General features: G+C 35.3%; 1 protein-coding gene across 4 annotated transcripts in view; it reads right to left on the bottom strand.

Moving 5' to 3' along the window:
• RDX (radixin) overlaps positions 1-23336 on the bottom strand; it is a 102836-nt gene that overhangs the window by 34889 nt on the left and 44611 nt on the right. For all 4 annotated transcript variants that reach the window (XM_019941927.3, XM_073808232.1, XM_019941926.3 and 1 more), the window contains exons 6-11: positions 21116-21199; positions 20762-20908; positions 19521-19617; positions 18488-18651; positions 13004-13134; positions 923-1083 (exon numbers count right to left, since the gene is read on the bottom strand). In XM_019941927.3, the coding sequence (XP_019797486.1) occupies positions 923-1083; positions 13004-13134; positions 18488-18651; positions 19521-19617; positions 20762-20908; positions 21116-21199 (784 nt within the window). The remainder of the gene's footprint in view (positions 1-922; positions 1084-13003; positions 13135-18487; positions 18652-19520; positions 19618-20761; positions 20909-21115; positions 21200-23336) is intronic.

The following is a 23336-nucleotide window of genomic DNA, read 5'->3' as shown; positions in this document are numbered from 1 at the left end:
ATACTATTAGGTGGTATTATTCCTTTTTTCAAAGGGAGCGATCTGAGGCTCAGAAAGACCCAAAGACACATAGCAAGTAAATGCCTAAACCAATATTTAAATCCCAAATCTTCTAGGTGTCATGCCTACTCCTCATTATTTGCAAGTCCACTAAATACACAAAAAACCCCAATCAATTATGATCTATCTTATAGTTAGCCTACGGTTATCTTATAGGGTTTAGAATATACGTAATTGTCAACTTATCTAAAGCAAAACATGCCAGTGGCTTAAACAAAATCTAAGCAAATCAGAATCTTTTGTTAGCAACAGGCTCCATGTATCTTTTATGGTTTTATTTTTAGGTTTCCTTTTAAAAGAAGAAATAATCATTTTAGGCTTATTTCCACACTTCGTTATTTCCACACTTGTCTCTTTGGTTTGCTTTCCAGAAGGTATAATATACTTAATTTTACAAAGGTGTTTTTTTAAGTTTCCATTATTTGAACTTATTTTATTGGCACTCATTAGCAAACAAAATTTTACTGTTGATTTTGGATCTATTACAACACACTTTTGGTAGTGGCTGCACAATACTGATCATTTATTTACTGTACTAAATACTGCAACCTCCAAATTGTCTATTTTTACACTGGTATTTCATTTGTCATGATGGGTATTCCTCTGAATACAGAAAATGGTCCATGTGGTCTATGGTTTTCATAATTCTTTGTTATTCTACTTACTGCTTTAAAATACATTCGAATAAAAAGATACAAGTTCCTTGCAGTGAGTGCACACATACCACAGTGAGGGGATTTGAAAACGTAATTAACCAACACCTTTGTGCTCAGAGAATAAACACTCTGAAATTGCGGAACCGATTTCGTCCATGCTTTTGTCTGAATTTTTCTTTTCCCCTAACAGAACCCAGGTTCCCTACCAGCTGCTCCTGATTCTTCATCTGGTCGGCAGCCTGTTTTGCTATAGCAGATTTGGCCTCTTCAGCAGCTTGACGCTCCTTTTCAAGCCTTTCTGCTTCTTCTTTTGCTCGTTTTCGTTCCTGGTCCAGTTCTAGAGCTTTTCGAGTCTGTTCTTCTAGTTCTGTCAAATATATGTATCGCCCCAAAACAATGATTAATTCTAATTTTCTCATTATCAAAAGAAGTCAAAATAGTAGCAAGGAATCTAATCTGTACAGTTTCTTAAAATTAGCACATATGCAAATGAACATTACCTCGTTTTTAACTTGGCAAAAACCTAATAACTTTTAAAACTCTATTACACAATTCAAAAATGCAAAGAAATGAAAATTCTCTGTAATTCAAGTTATGTCATAAAGCTAGAAGCACATCCTTTATTTTATTTTTAAAAAAATACCCTCCATGGGCTTCCCTGGTGGTGCAGTGGTTGAGAGTCCGCCTGCCGATTCAGGGGACACAGGTTTGTGCCCCGATCCAGGAAGATCCCACATGCCGCGGAGCGGCTGGGCCCGTGAGCCATGGCCGCTGAGCCTCCGCGTCTGGAGCCTGTGCTCCGCAACGGGAGAGGCTACAACAGTGAGAAGCCCGCGTATCGCCAAAAAACCCCCAAAACTCTCCAAAAGGGAACCCTCCTACACTGCTGGTGGGACTGTAAGTTGGTACAGCCACTAAGGGGAACAGTATGGAGGTTCCTTAAAAAACTAAAAATAGAACTACTATATGACCCAGCAATCCCACTCCTGGGGATATACCCAAAGAAAACCATAATTCAAAAAGATACATTACCCTAATGTTCACTGCAGCACTATTTACAACAGCCAGGACATGGAAGCAACCTAAGTGTCCATTGACAGATGAATGGTAAAGATGTGATACCTATATACAATGGAATATACAATGGTACCTATATACTCAGCCATAAAAGAGAACAAAATAACGCCATTTGCAGCAACTGAGTGAAGTAAGTCAGACAGAGAAAGACAAATATCATATGATATTGCTTATATGTGGAATCTAAAAAAAGGTACAAATGAACTTATTTACAAAACAGAAGCAGAGTCACAGATGTAGAAAACAAACTTATGTTTACCAGGGTATTTGGGGGGGGCGAGGAGAAGGGATAAACTGGGAGATTGGGGCTGACACATACACAATACTATATATTAAATCGATAACTAATAAGAACCTGCTGTATAGCACAGGGACCTCTACTCAATACTCTGTAATGGCCTATATGGGAAAAGAATCTTAAAAAAAAGGGGATATATGTATATGTATAACTGATTTGCTTTGCTGAACACCTGAAACTAATACAACATTGTAAATCAACTATACACCAATGAAAATTTTTTAAAAAACCTCTCTGAAGTTTTGACATAAACAAACTGCCATCTGTTTCAAAAGTCTATAAAATAACACACTTTAAAACTTAAATAAGTTTTTACTTACCTAAACTAAGTATTAGATAAGTAAACCCAAGACATTAAGACTTAATACTTACTGACTCAAATAGGAATTTTGATGTGAATTATATGAATTACTGAAAATTTTGAGTTATTAGTACATATCCATTCCTCAAGCATGAAGACAAGTAAGTAATATTTGGAGATAAATGAGGTGAATTTTAATCCATAAATGTACAGATCATAAAGTTAATTCTCTTTTCTTATTCTAATGAGTTGAGAAAGGAAAATATTACTAGCACAAAGCCAAAAGATTTGAAATCAATTTGAAAGTACTAATTTTAAGTATTATTCTGACAATCTTTGTTCAATAGCAAGGACATTTGTGACAGAAGACAAGAGAATGTCATCTATTAAGATGGGTGCAATGTCCTACAAAGAATGACTCTCCCTTTCTGTATACTTTAGAAAAAAGGAAAAACTGAAAATCTGTATGTCAAAAGATTTGAAAGCTAACTGTAACGTACAAGTCACCTTACTGTTCTTCATTTTGTTGTTCTTGGTCAGAACTAATTTAAGTAACTGCAGTTAAGACTTGGGAGGTTTTGAGAAGACTGGGAAGAAAAATGACTTTAAACTCTAGATAAAATGTAAACTTCTACGCGACTATTTGGCTATAAAGATGAAAAGTGTATAATGAAGGATGTTACTGAAGCTAAATTCTAGGATTATTCATTTTAGTATATGTCTTCTAAAACTTGGACATCAGAGCTAGCCCATCTAACTTTTTTAATGATCATTCTTTCCATCTGGCTGACTAATACATAAAATAAAGCTCACAGAGTTCACAGCTGTATCCTCCTTCTAAACAAGCAAGCAAATAATAAGAAAAGTTTACAAATGAAAACGCCTTATTTTCTCTCATAATAAAAATTCTTTCTGTACTATGAGTCAATAAAGAAAAATAAGCCTGGGTTACAAAGTTAAATTTCAAAATACTCTTTATTTTCTAACAGTTTTTTTGTACTAAGTATTAATTTGAGGAATAGTAGACGGAGCAATGGTTGTTTTGTGGTATATTAAGAATTACACAAAACTCTAATTTTTTTTAATGTTGAAAATGTACTGAAAGCTTCAAATCTACTCTAGTCTCTAGTCTAGAAAGGAAGGTTTTGAAGTGCCATATATCCCACAATGATCTCTTTCTTTCCTCTCCAGTTAACTATGATTGGCAAACTATGGCTCAGTGACCAAACCCAACCCAATGCCGTATTTTTGTAAATAAAGTTTTACTGGAACACAATCTCATTTGTTTAGGTATTGCACATGACTGCTTTCATGCTGCAATGGGAGAGTTGATAGCTGTAACAGACCATGTAGCCTGCAAAGCCTGAAATATTTACTATCCAGCCTTTTAAGAAAAAGTTTGTGAACCCACAAATTAGAATATTTCAGGAGTTCCCTGGAGGTCCCGTGGTTAGAACTCAGGACTTTCACTGCTGTGGCCTTGGGTTGAATCCCTGGTCAGGGGAACTGAGACGGAACTAAGACCCCTCAAGGTCCGTGGCATGGCCAAAAAATATATATGTATTTCTATGAAACAAACATCCCTCCAGACCTTGGATCCAGTTAGAAGCCCTTGAGGAGAAGGATTAGATGAGAAATGTGAATAGTATCAATGTTTTGCCTATCTGGGTCAAAAAAAGCAAGAACCTACAATTTTTGAGGTCTGGCATGTGAGAAGAGAGTACGAAGGAAATCTGGCTTCTTTTAGAATCTCAGCTCTTTCAGGACAAAGGTGAAAGGTTACAAGAATAAATTGTTTCTCTCATTAACAGTACACAGTATATTGATGTAGATGGTTATGGAAGTTAATTAAGTGTAGACCAGGGAAGTTATTCTAAGTTCAAGCTAATAAAATTTGTGAAAGCTTCCCTTTCTCAATCAGGTTTGAACACAAGCATCACTTGATTTTGACAGGTCTAAGACTTGGCAAGCCAAATCAACTCTTACGTCACCCCCAAGGGCAAAGATTGGAAGCTATAAAAATTGTAACAGTATTAGTAAAAAATAATAATAATAAAAAAATATCTCAGAAGATTATAGATTTTTTTCTTCCTCTTTCCAGTCTAGGGCAATAGTTTATTTTTACCCTGGGAAAAGAACTAATACTATTACAAAAAAAAAAAAAAAAAGCAAATAAAAGTTCTATTATCAAAATTCTTAGAAATCACAGAATTAAGAATATGATTACAAATTACTTACTGAAAAAGCAATTTTAGAATACCTGTACTACATCTAAGCAATGGTAACTGAAAACAGCAAGGTGCAAAAGGATATATGTACCTTTTGTTTAAGAAAGAAGTGGAAGTGGAGAATTCTGAGACAGATTAAAACCCTGTAAGGCCTCAGGCATTGAAAAATTATATCTAGTGCCTTAGTCCCAGCAATCAAACTAAAAACAATACAAAGTCATAAAAAGATATAAGGAAGGCCAAAAATGTTTTGCTTTTTCTAATGACCATTTTGGTACTTTTAAAAAACATTACTCAAAATGAAGATTTTAAAAATATGTATTATACATATTTATTTATATAAAAATCTACATTTATATAAATGTACTTATTTACATAAATATATTTATATATTACTTTTTTTTCTGCCCCTGCTTGGCAGATGACAGAAACATGTGCGTAGACAGACTGCGTATTGGGTAATGCAGCCTGGGAGATGATTAGGAAATGGTCAATCCTACTTCTTTCTCTATAGTGTCCATATGCTGAAGAATTTACAGATCTGCCCAAGACAAATGTTCTTGGGGTTTTACACTAACGTAAGCCCATGGAAATCAAGCAGAAGAGAGGGGCAGTTCATACGTATCTGAATAGAACCAGTTTATGAGTCTCATTCATGGCTATTCTTATTCTGTACCCATTTAGAGTCAAAGCACTTGGGCCACTGATTGTTTTCTTATTTGATATATTCCCTCACTTCCATGTCTGCCTGTCCATTAAGTAAATAGCACATGTTTCTCATATGCCAGTGTTTCTCAAATGGTTTCTATCAGAATCTCCTGGATGACTTGTTAAACTAGATTGTTGGGTACCACCCCTACAGGTTCTGATTCAATAGATGTGGGATGGAGCCAGAGAATTTACTTTTCTAACAAGTTTATAGGAGATCTTCTGGTTGCTGTTCCAGGCAGTACAATCTAATATGCCAATTTTCCACAGCCAAACAATTAGAAAATAATTGAGACAATAAATTAATTTTTAAATTCACTGAAGTAGACACAAGGAAAAATTTTGTAAATGTAGGATACGTTCATTATGAAGGGATAACCAGAGTAATTGGGGTGGGTGGTCTTGCTTTTGAATAAAATCTGAGATTACTGCCAACAAAAAAAAGAGAAAGAAGTGGAAAGAAAAACATATCTTTGTGTGTATATCATGTATTTGCTTATTTTATATGCAAAAAAAACAGGTATATAATATTCCCAGAAGAGTGGAATAGAGGCAGAGCCTGTAGTATTCTATCAGGCTAAGAAGACAGAGATTTAGACTTTGGGGCTGCCAAAGCATCCAAGGCTTGAAAGGACAAGATCCTGAAAAGGAGTAAACAGAAAAGTCTCAAAATCTATGTGTATTTCCCCTCAAGACATTTGCCAACTCCTAAAATGCACACATACGGAAATAAGCAAAAAGCAGCTGTAAGAGGGTAAAGAGGTGACCAGAGAGATTAACACTCTCTTGCAGCTTGGGAGTCAAAGGTTGGAGTTCAAGGCCCTCTAAGACAGAAGGGCCCCAGTAAATATGCAGTCTTCCAGATGACACCCCCAAAGGGCTAGACTAGCAATGGGAAAACCAGAAAGAGACCATCGTTAACAAAGCCTGAAACCCAGCTCAACTCTATCCAGGTGATCTGCACATATTCTGACCATCAAAAAGCAAATTAAATCCTCTCTAAAGGAAAATAACACCATCCAAAGTCTCTATAACTTTTCATATACAATGTTGGGCATTCAATCAAAATTACCAGGTATACCAGACAGGACCAAATGAGCCCCTGACCCCCTCCCCCCACCCCAAAAAGGGAAAACAGACTATAGAATAGGCCCATAGATTATCCAGACATTGGAGTTTGCAAGCAAGGTCATTAAAATAACTATGATTGACACTGCTCATCTAGGAGAGGTGGAAAAAAAGCAAAGCATAGGGAAAGAATCAACGGCCAGAGGAACACTTACAATAACGTAGAAACAGATGTTCAGGGGTCCTTCAAACCCTCTGCAGAGATGCCAAGGGCCAGAGTCCCCTTTATAATTATAAAAGTTCAATTTATCAATCTTTTCCTTATGGTTATGAACACATTCTCTCCTTTACTACCTTCTAGAAACTTCATTCTACCTTTAACATTTAGGTTCACAATCCACAGGCCCTCTATAAAGAAAAACCAGCTAAAAATTCAGGAGCTCTTTGACAGGGACCCAAATACACTACTAATTTTATTTTAGCAAAACAGTAAGCCAGTGCACTAGAATCATGCATTGAAGGAAAAAAAAAAAAGCCCCCTCCCCACCTCAAAAAAGATAAAACATTTCTAACCACCAAATAAACAGCAATACTGCAAATGTGAAGAGCATGTGAAGCTCCTCCTGTGGCTGAGAATGAAAGCTTAAAGGAAGAAAATCTGAAAAGACCAGACTTGGGCAGCGGTGGGAAACCCAACAGAAAAGCTGTATTATAAATGCCAACTTAGAAGATAAATCAGAGTTACAGAGCTTGTCATCACATTGAGAAACTGTTATCACATCCTCAATCCATAGAGGTTTGCAGCAAAGACATTTCAACAGCTGATCTTCCTCTCCTGGATTTTCCATCCCCAGAACTTCCTCTCCAGGAGCTCTCTATTAAGAAAAGGATTGTGAATAAGTAGAAAAGGAAGCTACCAGAGATGGGAAGAAAGGAAAAGTATAGTTAATACAGCAAACAAAGAGAAAACTACCAACCCAGGGATGATCCAGGAGGTGTATCACCTAGCAATACCATGGGAGGAGAGGGTTTATTCTGTGAAATATGCAGAATATTCAGTCCGTTGACTTAAATGGAGAAGTCCAGTCTTGGCAGATATTAAACTCTTCTGGAGACTTAGTTTGTCCTGTTATAAACTAAATGGCTCTCTGTATTAACTTTTTCAAGTAATTATTTTCCTTTTCTCAATTTCAGGATTATAATTTATGAAAATATATAATGTGTAACAATTAACAACTAATACCATAAAAGATAAAAGATAAAGTTAAGTAACATGGGAGCCCAAGAGTTGCCTTGTCTTTGAAACATGCTTCCTACCATTTTATTATATACCTATGACTTATTTATGACACATCAGTTAAAAATCTTTTTAGGTACAACTAGTAACTGAACACTGTGGCATTGGCAATAGGATAGACAAATAGATAAGTGGAAGAGAAAAGAGTCTAGAAACAGATGCATACATATAGACTTCTGGATTTGTGACAAAGGTGATGCTATGTATGGTACAAAGTCTTTGCAATAAATGGGTCTGGGTCAGTTAGAAATACGTACGGGAAAAAACAAACCTTGACTCCTATAAAAATCACTTACATATGGACTGTGGACCTAAATGTGAAAGGTAAAACAAAGTTTCTAGGAGGTAGTAAACAATACTACATTCACAACCATAAGGAAAAAGAGTGATAAATGGAGATTAAAGTTAAGACTGTCTTTTCATTAAATGACACCATTAAGAGAGTAAAAAGGTAAACCACGGAGAGATGTTTTTACAATACATGTAAAGAACTACTACAGATCAATAAGAAAAAGAAGAAAATCCAATTTTTTTTTTGAATGGGCAAAATAAGTGAAAAGGCACTTCACAGACAGCTATAAGCATTTGCTAAGGTGCTCAAAATCATCAGTCATCAAGAAAATGCACTGTACTCATTGTATTCACCAGAATGGCTAAACAAACAAAACAAAAAAGAAACCCTGATAATGAGTGGTGAATATAATGATGAAGATGTAGAGCAGTGGTAGGAATGAAATTTGATACAATCACTTTGGGAAACTGGTGGCTGTATCTACTATAGCTCTATACAGCTGTGATCCCTAAATTCCACTCCTAGATGTGTACATCCCACAAACTAGTAGGTATGTACACCAAGTGCTATGTTCAAGAATGCTCATAGCAGCCTTATTTTATAACAGCCCCAAACTTGAAATATTACAAATGTCCATCACCAGTAGAATGCATAAACTGAGGTAAATACATGCAATAGAATATTACACAACAATGTGAAAAAACAAACTACAGCTACCTGCATAAGTTTGAGCAAAAAGAAGCCAAAAGTACACATGAATTCATTTCTATGTAGTTCAAACATAGGCAAGATGATTCTAAGGCATTACACTGAAAGCACAAGCAATAAAAGCCAAAATAAATAAATAAATAAATTGGACTTCATCCAAATTTAAAACCAAATTTAACACCATCAACAAAGTGAAAAGATTACCCATGGAACACGGGAAAATACTTGCATATCATATATCTGATATATGATAAGGGATTTACACACAAATATTAAAAAAAACTCTTATACGTCAACAACAAAAAAAAACATGATTGAAAAATAGGCAGAAAATTTGAAAATACATTTTTCCAAAGAAGATATGTAAATGGCCAATAAGGATATGGAAAGATACTCAACATCATTAGCCATTAGGAAAATGCAAATCAAAACCACAATGAGATACCACTTCGCACCCATTATCATGACTATAATCCAAAAGATAAAGATTAACAAGTGTTGGTGAGGATGTGGAGAAAACATGCCTTGCTGGTATGAATGTTAAATGACATATAATTGTTTTAGAAATCAGATGCATATGTCCTCAAAAAGTTAAACATATGACCCAGCAATTCCACTCCCAGGCTTATACCCAAAAGAAATGAAAACGTACAGATACACAATAACTTGTACACAAATGTTCATAGCAGCATATTCACAATGGCCAAACAGTGGAAACAACTGATGGAAAAGTAAAATGTAGCATTATACACATAAAGTCCTTGATACATGCTAAAACGTGATGGACCCTGAAAACATTATGCTCAGCGCAAGTCACAACAGATCACATTTTGCATGACTGCATTCACATGAAATGTCCAGAAGGCAAGTCTATAGAGATAAAAAGTAAATTAGTAGCTGCCTAAGGCTGAGGGAGGGAGAATTGGGAATAACTGGGAGCGACTGCTAACAGGTATGGGACTTCTTTCTGGGGTGATGAAATTGTTCTAAAACTGTGATGGAGGCTGCACAACTATGCAAACATACTAAAAGCTATTAAATTGTACACTTCAAATGGCTGTGTGGTATGTAAGTTATATCTCAACAGAGCTATTAGAAAAAAAGGTAAGACTAAACCTCATGATGATATAAATCAGAATGATATACATCTGGGGTGAAAAAATGACTGCAAAGGGACACAAGGTGGGGTTCCCTGAGGGCAGGTAATGTTCTCTATCCTGTTCTGGGTAGTTACAAAAATAAATTCACTTTGTAAAAATTCATTGAGCCTTACACCTAAGAGGTATGTACATTATTATACCTATGAAAAAATTTCAACAACAAAAAACTTTAATATAACTTTAAATATCAAAAAATCTCAAAAAGCTAAATTAGGGATTATTTACCTCCATTTTAGAAATTAGGAACATAAGGAAATCTAGAGGCTAAAATGACTTGCTTATGGTCATAAGTTAATGACAGAATTAAAGCTTGGCTCCTATTTGTAAACAATGCATACCTAAACCCCTCCTACTTACTATTACTACTTTTATCACATTATCCTGTTTATCTCCTTCACAGCACTTCGAACTACATAAGATGATTTTTATTATCTGTTAATTTTATTACTCTGTCTTTCCTCAATAAACTGTAAGCTACATGAGAGTAGGAAACTTATCTGTTCAATACTATATCCCCAATACCTAGAACAATGCCTAGAGCAGTACTGGGTGTACTTATTAAGTACTAGGTGTTTAACAAGTATCCAGAATGAATGAAATCACTATACCCCCAACTCTTTCCTGTGGTTTGTCTTTGTGAAGGTGGAAATTCACTTTGATATTTGTTGCAATAGTGACTAAATGCAAGTTTGGCTGTATTGTATCTCAAATATAGTCACCAATATATCTTAAAGATGGTTAAAAGAATGATAAAGGAAGCTAAATAATTTAACAATGATGAATTATGGCAATGCAAAATGTCAGAATGGTTGTATTTAATGATTTATGACATTTCAAATAATGACTTCAATAAAATTTTTTTCAAGAAAATGACAATAATGAAGTATGGAAGTTTCTTTTCACAAAAACTTATGGGTTTATCTACTAAATATCATGATTTAGATATGACCAGAGTTACTGCATTTGAATGAGAATTTAGCATAAATTACAAGACAACCATGCAGAGTTTAGGACAGCCTGGAAAAGCTGTATTATTAGAAAAACAAAACAAAACAAACTGGATGTCCTTTGCCTTAGGATGACTGATTTGAAACTGTCTTGACAGGCATGCTCTATATTCTTTCTTATGTTTTATCTTCCTTATATTTTTTGGTGCTTCTTTACTTGAGTACTTTTCTGTATGTAAATCATTAATATTTTTATTATACATCCTAAATAAATAAGATTGAAAGATTTAGTAAATAGCTATTCTCTAAGAAAATGTATTATGTAAATGAAAAAGTACTATCCTTCAATCTTCTCTTTAAAATCAGAGCACTATCATACATTTCTTTAAACTTTCCTTTTTTTAAAAAAAATTATTTTATTTATTTATTTTTGGCCGCATTGGGTCTTCGTTGCTACTCACGGGCTTTCTCTAGCTGCGTTGAGCGGGGGGCTACTCTTCGTTGCAGTGTGCGGGCTTCTCACTGCGGTGGCTTCTCTTGTTGCAGAGCACGGGCTCTAGGTACGTGGGCTTCAGTAGCTGCGGCACGCAGGCTCAGTAGTTGTGGCTCACGGGCTCTAGAGCACGGGCTCAGTAGTTGTGGTACACGGGCTTAGTTGCTCCGTGGCATGCGGGATCTTCCTGGACCAGGGCTCGAACCCGTGTCCCCTGCATTGGCAGGCGGATTCTTAACCACTGCGCCACCAGGGAAGCCCTAAACTTTCCTTTTTTAAAAAACACACTTTAGTATACTCCAGATTTTTTTTTTTTTACACTATTCTTCCTCTAAGAGTATTGCTCGTACTCTTCACATGGTGCTTAGCACATGTTACCTCACTTTATTAATATTTTTAATGTATACATCTCATTTCTGTCAACCACACAGGCTTCACTCCCACGCATGCTATGTATCTGTCTTTCGAAAACACAGCACAAAGTAGGCGCATCACAAATGTCTGCTTTTTTAACTGATGAAAAAGCACCTAGAGTGGGAGAAACAGCATCAAGTTGGAATTCAGGAAACAAGTTCTACCCTTGTGTTGGTCTGCAAATAAGTCTCTACTACCTCTGGGCTTTAAGCTAAATACTTTCTAGGTCTTTTCTAGCTCTGAGAAATGAGGCTTCTAATGAGTCAGAATAAAATCCAGGGTTTTTTTTTTTCTATTTCTTCTCTTAGAAATATTATTTCCAATCATCTTGCAATTGGAATGATCAGTTTGTGGACTTATAACAGTCTTTGTGACTTCCTCCGCTAGCCACCCATCTGCAAGTTATTCTACCCACTGCTCAACAGCATCTCCCCACCACGGTAGGCTAATGTAAGGAATGAAAATAAACCTTAACTAAGATCATTAGCTATTTCCAACAGAAGTGAATGCCTGGTCCTACTAGTTGTCAGAAAAGCAGGTATTAATTTAATTTTATAAATAATGTAGATTTTCATGTTATCCCCTAGATCTTACTGCTTAGGAAGGAACATAACATCCTATTTTACTCAATATCTTTTTTCTTTTGTTCTCCCCACTATTTCTTGTTTGAAATTAGTATATTCTAGAGTTCCTTTATATAAACCACACTCTCTAAATCCAATGTATCCTTTCTATATATACACTGTAGCATTTTGGTTACCTACTGCCTAGGTCATAGGTTCTTCCAAACATGTTACCGAAAACAAACAAACAAAACACTTCTACTATGTGTTGTGCATTATTTTTAATATACTGAAATTAAATTTAGAGACAGTTCCAGAAGAGTTTAAATAGTCAGAATAGCTTAAAATGCCTTTAATTACCTAGATGCCTTGAAGTTCTTACATATCCATAAAATGCTTTTGTTTAAGTACCAGAGAGTATTGAAAACGTGTTTTTGTTTATGGAACCCTGAATAGTGATAGGAATAAATTACTACATACAGGCATTCATAATATATAAGGGTACACATAAAAATATTTGAGTGCTTAAGTAAATGAAAGACAAAGAATATATGAGCCTTGTATAGTTGAATGTGCCTTAAACGTGTTTATGATGTAATTCCACCAAGTATTAAATTGGCAATTAAATGTAATTATTCTAGATAAGACAAATAAGATTTAACAGTAGTAAGAAATACTATTAGCTGATGACAGAGCAACAATTTTGAATCCAGTGTCAAAAAGAAACTTTTACCTTTCTGGGCTTTCAATGTCTGTTCTTCAATTTGCCTCAGACGTTCCATTAGCTCTTCCTTTTCACGTTCTATTCTTTCCTTTTCCTTTTCTGCTATTTCTCTTTTCTTCTTTTCATTCTCTAATTGCGCCCTTAAAAAGAATTACAATTGTGCTTTTACAAATTAATATATGCAAATATTCATATGAAGCCTAAGTACTAGCTGTGAATCAACTAAGAAACTACAGCATAAATATTTTAACAGTCCTCATTATACTCAGATTTGTTCAAAACTCATATAGTTAAGAATATAGGACTACACTGTTACATACACAATTGTGAGGTTGCAAAAAGTTTAGTCAATGACTGTTTAAAATGAACTCTTGACAGTAAATTACATGTCAGCACAAAAGGAGTTAACTGCACAGCTGCTATACCCAAGGACATGCCTTCTTTAGATTAGCAGGAGCCCTCCACTGGGGGAAGTAACAAAGGCTTGAAGGGAGTAAACAAGGCTGTTTCACTTTAAACAGCAAAATAACCTGGGAGGGCAACAATTTTCAACCATTAACAATTAATTAATAGAAGTTTAATTTCTAAGGTAGTACCAACTTATGCTTAGATACAAGATGACAAACCAGTTTAATCTCCTTTGACAAATTCCTTAGAATGACAGTACATACCTAAATATAGCCAAATTCACTCATCAAACATCTACCAAGGGCCTACTGTGGGTCGGACTCTATGTTGAGGGCCAGAAGTATAATGATGAATAAGAGACCCTATGTTAATTATCAGATAACACTGTCTACTTTAATGGGAATAATTTTCTCTCGTTAAAAAAAAAAATTGATTATGACTTCATCTGACACTTATGTGAATATACCTAAATATTTCTAAAAGACATTGCTGCCATTTGATGTCAATTCTGAATTTCAGGCCCAAACCATGTAGTTTCTCAACCTGCAGTCTCTGATAAGCTTACCAGCAAAGTTTTATTATCAATTCCTTACTCAATAAACCTAAACTTAAAAGTTCCTACAGCTCCTAGTACCTATACGCCTCCAACATGAAAAGAGAATCAACCCAGTTTTGGGATAAACAGGTACAGTTGTGGCAAGCTGGCAAGAGATAGACCCTTAAGTGTAAGGGTGACCATACCTCTCCAGCTGGTTTTAATAAATCCTCACAGCATTTAATAATCTAGGGCTTGGAGTTCATTCATGTGAGAGGAGCTCCACCTCTGTTCTAGAATTCCCTACAAGGTACTTTCTCAACAGCCAGGAGTCAGTAACTAAGCACCCCTCTGCCGCCAAGACTTGGACTCACTCTGCAGCACATTCACCTCTTTCTTCCTATCCTATTCAACCTGTAAGAGTATACACAGGTAAAGAGTTGGGAGCCCCCACCCCTCTAGAAGACAGGGGAGCTTGAGGTTTAAGGAAATGTTTGAGTTTCCCAACTTCCTTGAGCAAAGCAAAGGCCTGGTGGCCTCCGCAGAGGCTGCTGACCTTTCTGTATTCTTTAGAAAGCTGAAAAGGCAGGCTTGTCTGTGAAAGCAAGAGCACAGTACTTTTCAAGGAATTGCTAAGTATAGCCAAGAGCTACTTTTTTCCGTGCCAGGCTGCTACTCTAAGATGTTGAATAGCCTACCCCCAACATTCCCCAGCCTCTGCTCAATCAAATCCAGTGTTGCCACTGTTCTCCAAGACAGTTAGTTACCTTCCTCCCTCCCTCCCTGAGGCCCTGAGACACTTTATGAGGACTTACACCACAAAACAGATCTCAAGACCAAAGGCTGTAATAATATTCCATGAACTCAGAACCTTTCAGGTACAGCTCTGGCACACAGATGGCCCCTTCTGGAGATAGGCACTGGTGTTATTTAGCTTTTCCCTATTGATGTTTCATTTGTTCATCCTCAAGGACAGAGGTAAAGGAGATACGGAAGCAGGAAATAAGACAGAAGGTAACAAGCAAGTTGGGGGGAAAATTTAGTCTTTGTACTGAAAAAGGGAATAAATGTATAGCCGATATTTAACTTGACTATAATATTTAAAGCATTTTGCAAAGTTTACTCTGCTGCGCTCTTATGAGGCTTGTGTCTCATATCTTTTTTTTTTTTTTTGCGGTACACAGGCCTCTCACTGTTGTGGCCTCTCCTGTTGTGGAGCACAAGCTCTGGACGTGCAGGCTCAGTGGCCATGGCTCACGGGCCCAGCCGCTCCGCGGCATGTGGGATCTTCCTGGACCAGGACATGAACCCACGTCCCCTGCATCGGCAGGCGGACTCTCAACCACTGCGCCACCAGGGAAGCCCGTGTCTCATATCTTAATAAGAATTCTCACCTGACTACAGCCATCACCAACTAACATCCCATTCAATTAATACAAATGCCTTTGGCTCTCCACATTTCTTAGTGATACCTAGTTTTTGCAGGCCTGTCTTGTCTCCTTTATGAAATTGAAAAAGCTTGCTTCTCCCATAAACCTTGTTGGAGGAACAAACTGGTCCATTCACAGGCCACTAGGCATGCCGTGCATATCCTTATCTTTACACATTTGCTTAGGTTAGCTTCATCTTCTGAAAATATCTTACCCCTGTCTCTAACTCTCAAAATGAAGTCCCACTTTCCCCATGAAGCAAGCCTCTTGTGATTACTCTAAACCACAGATGTAAATATTTTTACTTAGAGTTTGGATTTGGAAACACTCATTTGACCAAGCTGTTCTATTTTAAGAAATAAATAACACACTAATAAACTATCAATTCTCTGTACTAATATGCCAAAAGTATTTTAAAATATATTACTTTTTAAAGACTATCAGATGGCCTCAATTACATTTTTCTTAAAGTGAAGATTAAAACATATTCAGACTAACTTCTCAAACTAACTTCTATTCAGACTATGTATTAATAATATTAAGAATTATTTACTGCTACTATTTATTAAAAACATCAGGTACTTTGCTAAATGTTTCTATACTGACACTAGTATTTCTCACAAAAACTCCTGAAAGTAGGACTATTATTTTCATAGTAAGGGCAAGAGAACAGTGGGTCAGAAGTTACTTTTTCAACAAGTGTCAGAAGAGAATTCACACCCAGATTTATTTAATTCCAAAGCCTGTATTCTTTGCATGACACCAGCTGAGTCCTAGTGATACAGGCAGCCAGCCATGGCACAGAATATCCCATAGCTAACCTACAACTCACATGTAGGTATCTGGCTCTAAACTGTAAACTCAATTCAATTTGGATGTAAATAACTTAAGAACACAGACTACAGGGACCAATAACCCATGGAAAATAAGATCATTTTCACTATAAGAAAAAAAGTTATCAGAGTTATGGGGAGAGAATATGGCCACATATGCCAACGTACTGTAGGGAAAGAGGCCTCTTGCTGCCCCTTCCCAGCTACTGTTCTTGCCCAAGAGATTCCAGCAGCACAGGCAGCATACCTCTGAGCATTCCCCCAAGTATGTCTGCTGGCTACTTTGTCATTGGGCTTGACCAAAATTGTTTCCACAAACACAGCTGTCATTTCTCTCTGACCTGTAAAGCAGGGAATAAATGAAGACTTGGAACGCCATTTCTGAAACACTGCCAATCCCTATGTGGCTAGACTAATAAAAAACATCCCCTAGGCATTCAAATGAATTAAACAATTACTGAATTCCTACTGTGTACAAAGCAGTCAATAAATGCTTGCTAATGAAATGCTGGAACCTTTCATGGAATCCAAGAAAGGAACCATGGGGTCGTTACTGTTTAAAAAAAAAAAAAAAAAAAAGAAACTTAAAATCTTCCACTTTCATCTAGACCTTAGAGTAACTAAAATATAGCACCATCACCAAATGGTGTTTATTAATTACACTACACTCTTCTCTATGTGTGAGAAACAAAAGACAAATAGACAAATATATTTACGTTAAGAATGTAAATAATACATCAACATCATAGACAAGCAGATTGGTCAGGACATATTACGGCTTGATGAGTATGAGATATAATTTCTCATTTAACTCAGATAGGAGACCTTAGAGGGACGGGAAGGGAAGCAAGGAAGAAAGAGAGGGGGAGGGGGAGGGGGAGAGGGAGAGAGAGAACGAGAGAAAGAAAAAGTTTTGCCTTTGAGAGAGAGGGAAAGGCTATGCTGCATAAGAAAAGAGAGAATGTAAAGCCCAATACAGAACTATTTTAAAAAGTAGGTAAGACTAGAACTACAATGTGATTCTAAGCTACATGAGAGCAGTGAAAAATGATAGAGCCCAAAGTAACATTCCAACTTAGCATCTTTAATGGTGGGGTCAGGAATTACTGGAAAGTTTCATGCCTGTATAAAAAATGTTTTGTGAAGCAGTAAACTTCTCTAAGGCAGACAAATTGAGGGGAGCAATGTGAATTACTAAAATATCTGAAATACACAGAACATTTAAGAAAAAAATATATCTAATACAAACACTAAAAATATAGGTAGCAAAATTATATCTGGCAGAGGGCCAATTGAATTGCTGGATTCAAATCATGTTATTGTCAACATGACATATGTTTTAATATATATATGGTTAGGGGTCATCAGTTTTTTTTCTTTAGGACCTACTCTATTCTTAGATTATTGTGTTATTCTCCAAAGATTTCCTCAATAGAGGTTAACTTTAATTTGGTCTCTAAATTTTTTCAAATAAAGCATAAAGTCTAAATTAATATAGAATCAGATTTAGGAATTATGTTGCTGGACCCAGTAATGTGGTTCCAGGGTCGACAAGGAGTTTATTCAGTATTTTTACATTTCAAAAATCTCAATTTAATATATTTAACACCTTTTTCAAAAGTCTAAGTGAACCATGGTTAAAAATATCAGTGTCATTGGTAGGGAGTGCTATTGTTATTCAGCTCCGTATAGTAACTGTTCACTTCAGTTCTACAATGTCACTGACACTGTTTCAAAGCAAATACTCAGCACATTCTTACCCTGAAAAATTAAGACACACAAATCACAAGCAAAACAAACTTGAAAATTTCAAACTACTACATCCATACCAAAGTCTGTCAGTAAAAAGCAAGCACGATAAAAGAAAAGCACATCTATGGAGTCATGAAAAGCCATTTTCTCAGAAATATTTGTCAAAGATTTCTAACTTGAAAATTATACATACTCATTTTAAAAGAGGATAGTGATAATACATCCTGCCATTCAATTTTTTTTTTAAATTTTATTTATTTGGCTGTGCTGGGTGGTAGTTGCAGCACACAGGGTATTTCCTTGAAGTATGCGGGATCTAGTTCCCCAACCAAGGATCGAACCCTGGCCCCCTGCATTGGGAGCAGGGAGTCCCAACCACTGGACCACCAGGGAAGTCCCTGTCATTCAATTTTAATAACAATGAATCTAATGTAAAAATGTCAATTTAGAGTATGTCAAAGAAACTGATGAGGATTCTTAAATTTTAGATAACCTATTCCTATCAATTAAAAATGAAAGGCTATAAATTCCATACCTTTCCAACTGCTTCTGATGTTTCTCCTCCCTAGCCTGAGCCTTCATCTGTTGTACCTCAATAGTATCAGGCTTCCTTCTTCGCATGTATAGTTCATGGTTTCCCATGCATAAGGCCAAAATCCGCTTATTGATTCTCAGACGAGGTGCATAAAAAACAAAATCCTAAACATAAAGGAGCCCAAATTTAAAATCTTCATGAAGGACAGTCACTCTCACAATAATCTGTACTAAATTTCAACCTGTGCTATGACTTCTAATGTCATATTCCATATAGTTTAGAAATCATAAAATTTCTTCACTCCTCATGTATATGCCATACTTTCAGATAACTGGTTTCTCACCTTTTCATTCCCTACCAGTTTTGTGGAGAAGCTAATGTTCTTACCATCTCAGTGCATTAAATGTCATTTATTCTTTTTTCTTCTCCAAAGAAACTATGAGCATCAGTTCCTTCACAGAGGAGGATTTTTTGTTTGTTTTGCCTTTTGCCATTAATCTCAAAACTGGACCTTTGTTCAAGGCTGTTAAGCTTTTTAACCTAGAAATGTTCTCCATATCTTTGTCTTTCCAATAACTGAGTTAAAATACTGGAGTATACTTGACACTAGAAGAATCAAAAAATCTATTTAAATATAAATATTTCTTAAGTTCAAGGTTTCAAGTTATGAAAATACAAAGTTCATAATGCAAAGCTCTATAAACAAGTTAATTTAGAGTAGGGCAACCTCTACTAATTCTAGCCACCAACATGTTTTTGTAAAATAGGAATGCTGATTGTTTTCAACAAACTCCTAATAAATATTACCTACCTTATAGTTAAATCTCAGTTAAAATAAAACTCTAGTAATTTACATGTTGTAAAAAGATTAAAACCTTGTATTCTTAATGTTAGTTCATCATTGGGAAAGTTAAACTATGAAAAGAGAATATTCCTCAGAAGCAATTCAATAAATGAACAATGCCATTCTTCAAGTGGTATCATAGCAAAGTGGCAGAAATTTAGAGTTAATACATAAAAGAATTTTACTTACAGGTGCCTTTTTGTCAATCGGCTTTATAACAAATTTTTTGTCATTAAATGAAATATTTCTGATTTCACTCCAGGGAAAACCAATTTTAGGTGTTAACCTTAAAAAATGAAAGCATCCCTTAAGATGAATGTATTCTCATTATAAAAAGAAACTGAACCATTCCAGTTAAGTCCAAAGCCCCCTTTGTCCATAATCCCCAATCCCAATCCCTCCCATCCAGAGCTAACCCCTCTTTCACATTCCCCATCTTATCTGTAGTCATAACTATAATAGGTACTCTTACAGAAACTCATTCAAAAATTTTCCAAAGGAAGAAAAAGAAGAAAAGATTTCATCCACAAAAATTACTCTTGAAGTCATTTTTGCTTTTCAATCAAAAATTTCAAAATTTTCTCTTCTGAATGATATAGCATTTAAACTTGCTTTGTAATATATGAAAAAATATACCAGAGTAAAATTAGTAAAATCCTCTCTTTCGGAGTTATTCTATTTGCTTAGGAATGTGTATTTTATTAGATACTTGTAAATAATGAAAATAAAATTCTGGAGCCAACTCAGAATAAAAAGAAACGTCTTAGGAGAAGGCATTACTGCCACAGACTTGGACGCTTATGTGATATGGTAAATTAAAGAAAGGAATAAAGCAATTGTAGCTATCATTACTGAAAAGTGCTCTAAGAGCCTGACATATATATTCCTGGTCAATTTCAAGGTAAAATTACACTGTTCATTATGCATGATACAGGAAGAATATTCTACTTCACTGATGTCTAAAAATATTCAAAACAATTCCTATAAGATAAATGTTCAAAGAAAAGTGTTACAAAATACAATAGATTATACACCTATTCATTGTCTCACTGCTCCTGATGTATACATGTTAATATCAATTTCAACCTACATGCCAGGCATAACATTTAAGGAATCACTCTTTATCTATGCAAGAACAAATTTTAATTAAGTTACTAGACATAACTCACAAGACATCAAGAAGTACACTTCAAATAAAAGTCAATCATTCTATTTTAAAAAAATACACTTGAGAACTCTGAAACTGCAAGATGTTGAGAAAATAGATATATGTTATCTGAGAGCCTATGTGGCACTAATGAATCTTTTAATTTGGGAGGGAAAAAAGCAGTTAAGAGTAATTTAGCCTAAAAAGAACTTTACAAACATAAGAGCAAAGCCATATAGAGCAATGAATAATGACTAGTTCACTATGCAACTAATTTACTTACTTGTCATCATGTTCATAAATATTCAGACCCAAAGCATCAACACCTAGCCACAATTCAGTTCCCTTTTTATTTTTTATTTCAAAATAGTTGACTCCATACATTTCTAGATCCTGTGCAATCTTCAGGTATTCCATCATAGAATCTTCCCTATTGAAATAAAGCTAATTTTAATATATATATAAGTAAAAGTAATACCAAACAAATTACAAAAACACTCTGGATTAAAATTTAGTGCTTTATATTTATTTATATAAGCCAAATAATCTGTTGGGGATAATCTGATGTGATAATAAATGTTATGGAAAAAAAACTTTAATTTGAGAAAAAATACTAAGAAAATAACCACCCAAATACCTTAGCATTCCTCTATGTTCTTCATGCCAGTTCTGTATTCTTTCTTCCCACTGTTCTTTTGTCAGTTTGTGTTGTTCCAAAACACTGCAAGGAAAAAAAAAAAATCTATGAAAATGCCTCTAAGATTCAAATATTCTTTTTAAAAGTCTAGAATCATTCAGTACCTTAACTGTGGTGGTCACACAAAGCTATACACGTGATAAAACTGCACAGAATTAACAAATATACACATACACACAAATGACTGCAGTAACACTGATGAAACCTGAATGGGGTCAGTGGATTGCATCAATGTCAACATCCTAGTTGTGATACTGTACTAAAGTCATGCAAGATGTTACCATTACGGAAGGCTGGGAGAAGGATACTCAAGACCCAGACCTCACTACCGTTTTTTACCACTGTGTGTGAATCTACAACTATCTCAAAATAAAAAGATTCTATGATCCTGAAACTATTTTACATAATATATGCTTTTAAGATAGTTATGTGGCTAGTTTATGGGAATTCAAATGTTTGAAATGAGTAAAATATTGGGCCAAAAAAAGGGAAAATGACTTCCTCATGATTAATAAAAAAAAAAATTAGACAAGAACAGACTGAAAATCAGAATTCTTGGGTCTTAATTCTTCTATGACTCTATGTATTTACTTTCTTTGCTGCTAAATTTAATTTTGTTATTTTCTATCAGTAATACTTTTATATAAGAAGTACACAGGTGAAAAGGCATTTTTTTCACCACCCCCTCAACACTTCAAATAATTTATTAGTTTCTTTTGTATCCTTCCAGTGTTTCTTCTGCAAATGTAAGCAAACACAAACATTCTCATTTTCAACGACTAATATTTTAACACCAAATGAGCAAATTCAGCATGCATATAATTTACCTGCTGTGTTCACTACCCCACTATGTATTTCTATTCTCCTTGGGAATTATGATGATAATTATCCACCTTTATTGATGAATACTCAGATCCTATTATACTGATAGCAAAAGCTGTGGTATTAAATTTTTTTTTTACTATGTAAAAATTTTAAGGTAAACCCACAGATTTCTTAGCAGCATAAAGGAATCTTGGGATATAATCTTCCCTTGGACAAGTTGCTCACTATTTAGAGTGAATTCCTTAATGGGGCCTCAGACAGACCATGATGTTTTTACTACACACCATTTTTAAGCTCTTGCTTTTGAGGAGATTTTTGTCTTCCTCTTTACAGCATTTAAGTTTCCACATTTTTCTTGTCTTTATACTCTCTCTTGCCATCTGGCCTCTGTGCTCACCAAGAGGCAAGCCTTGAGGGCATAATCAGTGCAGCCAATTGCAGATATTACAATGTTAACTAAATTTGAAGGTATGGATTAATTAAATTAAATGTCACTAAGATTTATGTTCTAGCTTTTTATATTCTGCATTTCAAATCTCATTCGTTTGCATTTTGTGTAATGTGCTTGTATTATTAATCTGCATGACTGGTTTGCAGGTATCCAAAAATTCCCACTTTGGAAAAGGATCTGAAAAAGAATGGATATATATATATATGTATAACTGAACCACTATGCAGTACACCTGAAACTAACACAACATTATAAATCAACTATACCCCAATACAAAATAAAAATTAACTTTTAAAAAAGAGATAAAAACTAAAAAAAAAAGGAAAAAAAATCCCATTTTTTTTTCCTTCTGTCCAGAAAAAAGGAGGAGATCTTCACGGTAAGGCTAATCTGTCCCACCTGGCTTTAAATCTGTCTATTTGGGACTTTAAAAGACTTATTCCTCTATTTTCTCAGGATCTTCACTCCATCATTTATTGTCCCCTGCCTACATATATTACCAGATACAGGCATACCACAGAGATATTTTCGGTTCATTTCCAGACCACCACAAGAAAGCAAGTCACACAAATTTTTTGGTTTCCCAGTGCATATAGAGATTATGGTTATACTATACTGTAGTCTATTAAGTGTGCAATAGCATTACATCCATAGAGACAATGTACATACCTTAATTTAAAAATACTTTATTGCTAAAAAATGCTAACCACCATCTGAGGCTTCAGGGAGTCATAATCGTTTTGCTAGTGGAGGGTTTGAAATATTGCGAGAGCTACCAAATGTGACACAGAGACATGAAGTGAGCTAAAGCTGCTGGAAAAAATAGTGCTAAAAGACTTGCTTGATGCAGGGTTGCCATGAACCTTCAATTTGTAAAAAACACAA

Source organism: Tursiops truncatus, chromosome 8, assembly GCF_011762595.2.
Source record: "Tursiops truncatus isolate mTurTru1 chromosome 8, mTurTru1.mat.Y, whole genome shotgun sequence".
NCBI classification, from domain to species: domain Eukaryota; kingdom Metazoa; phylum Chordata; class Mammalia; order Artiodactyla; family Delphinidae; genus Tursiops; species Tursiops truncatus.
Note: the sequence above shows the minus strand (reverse complement) of the source record. Positions and strands in the feature narration are given on the sequence as shown.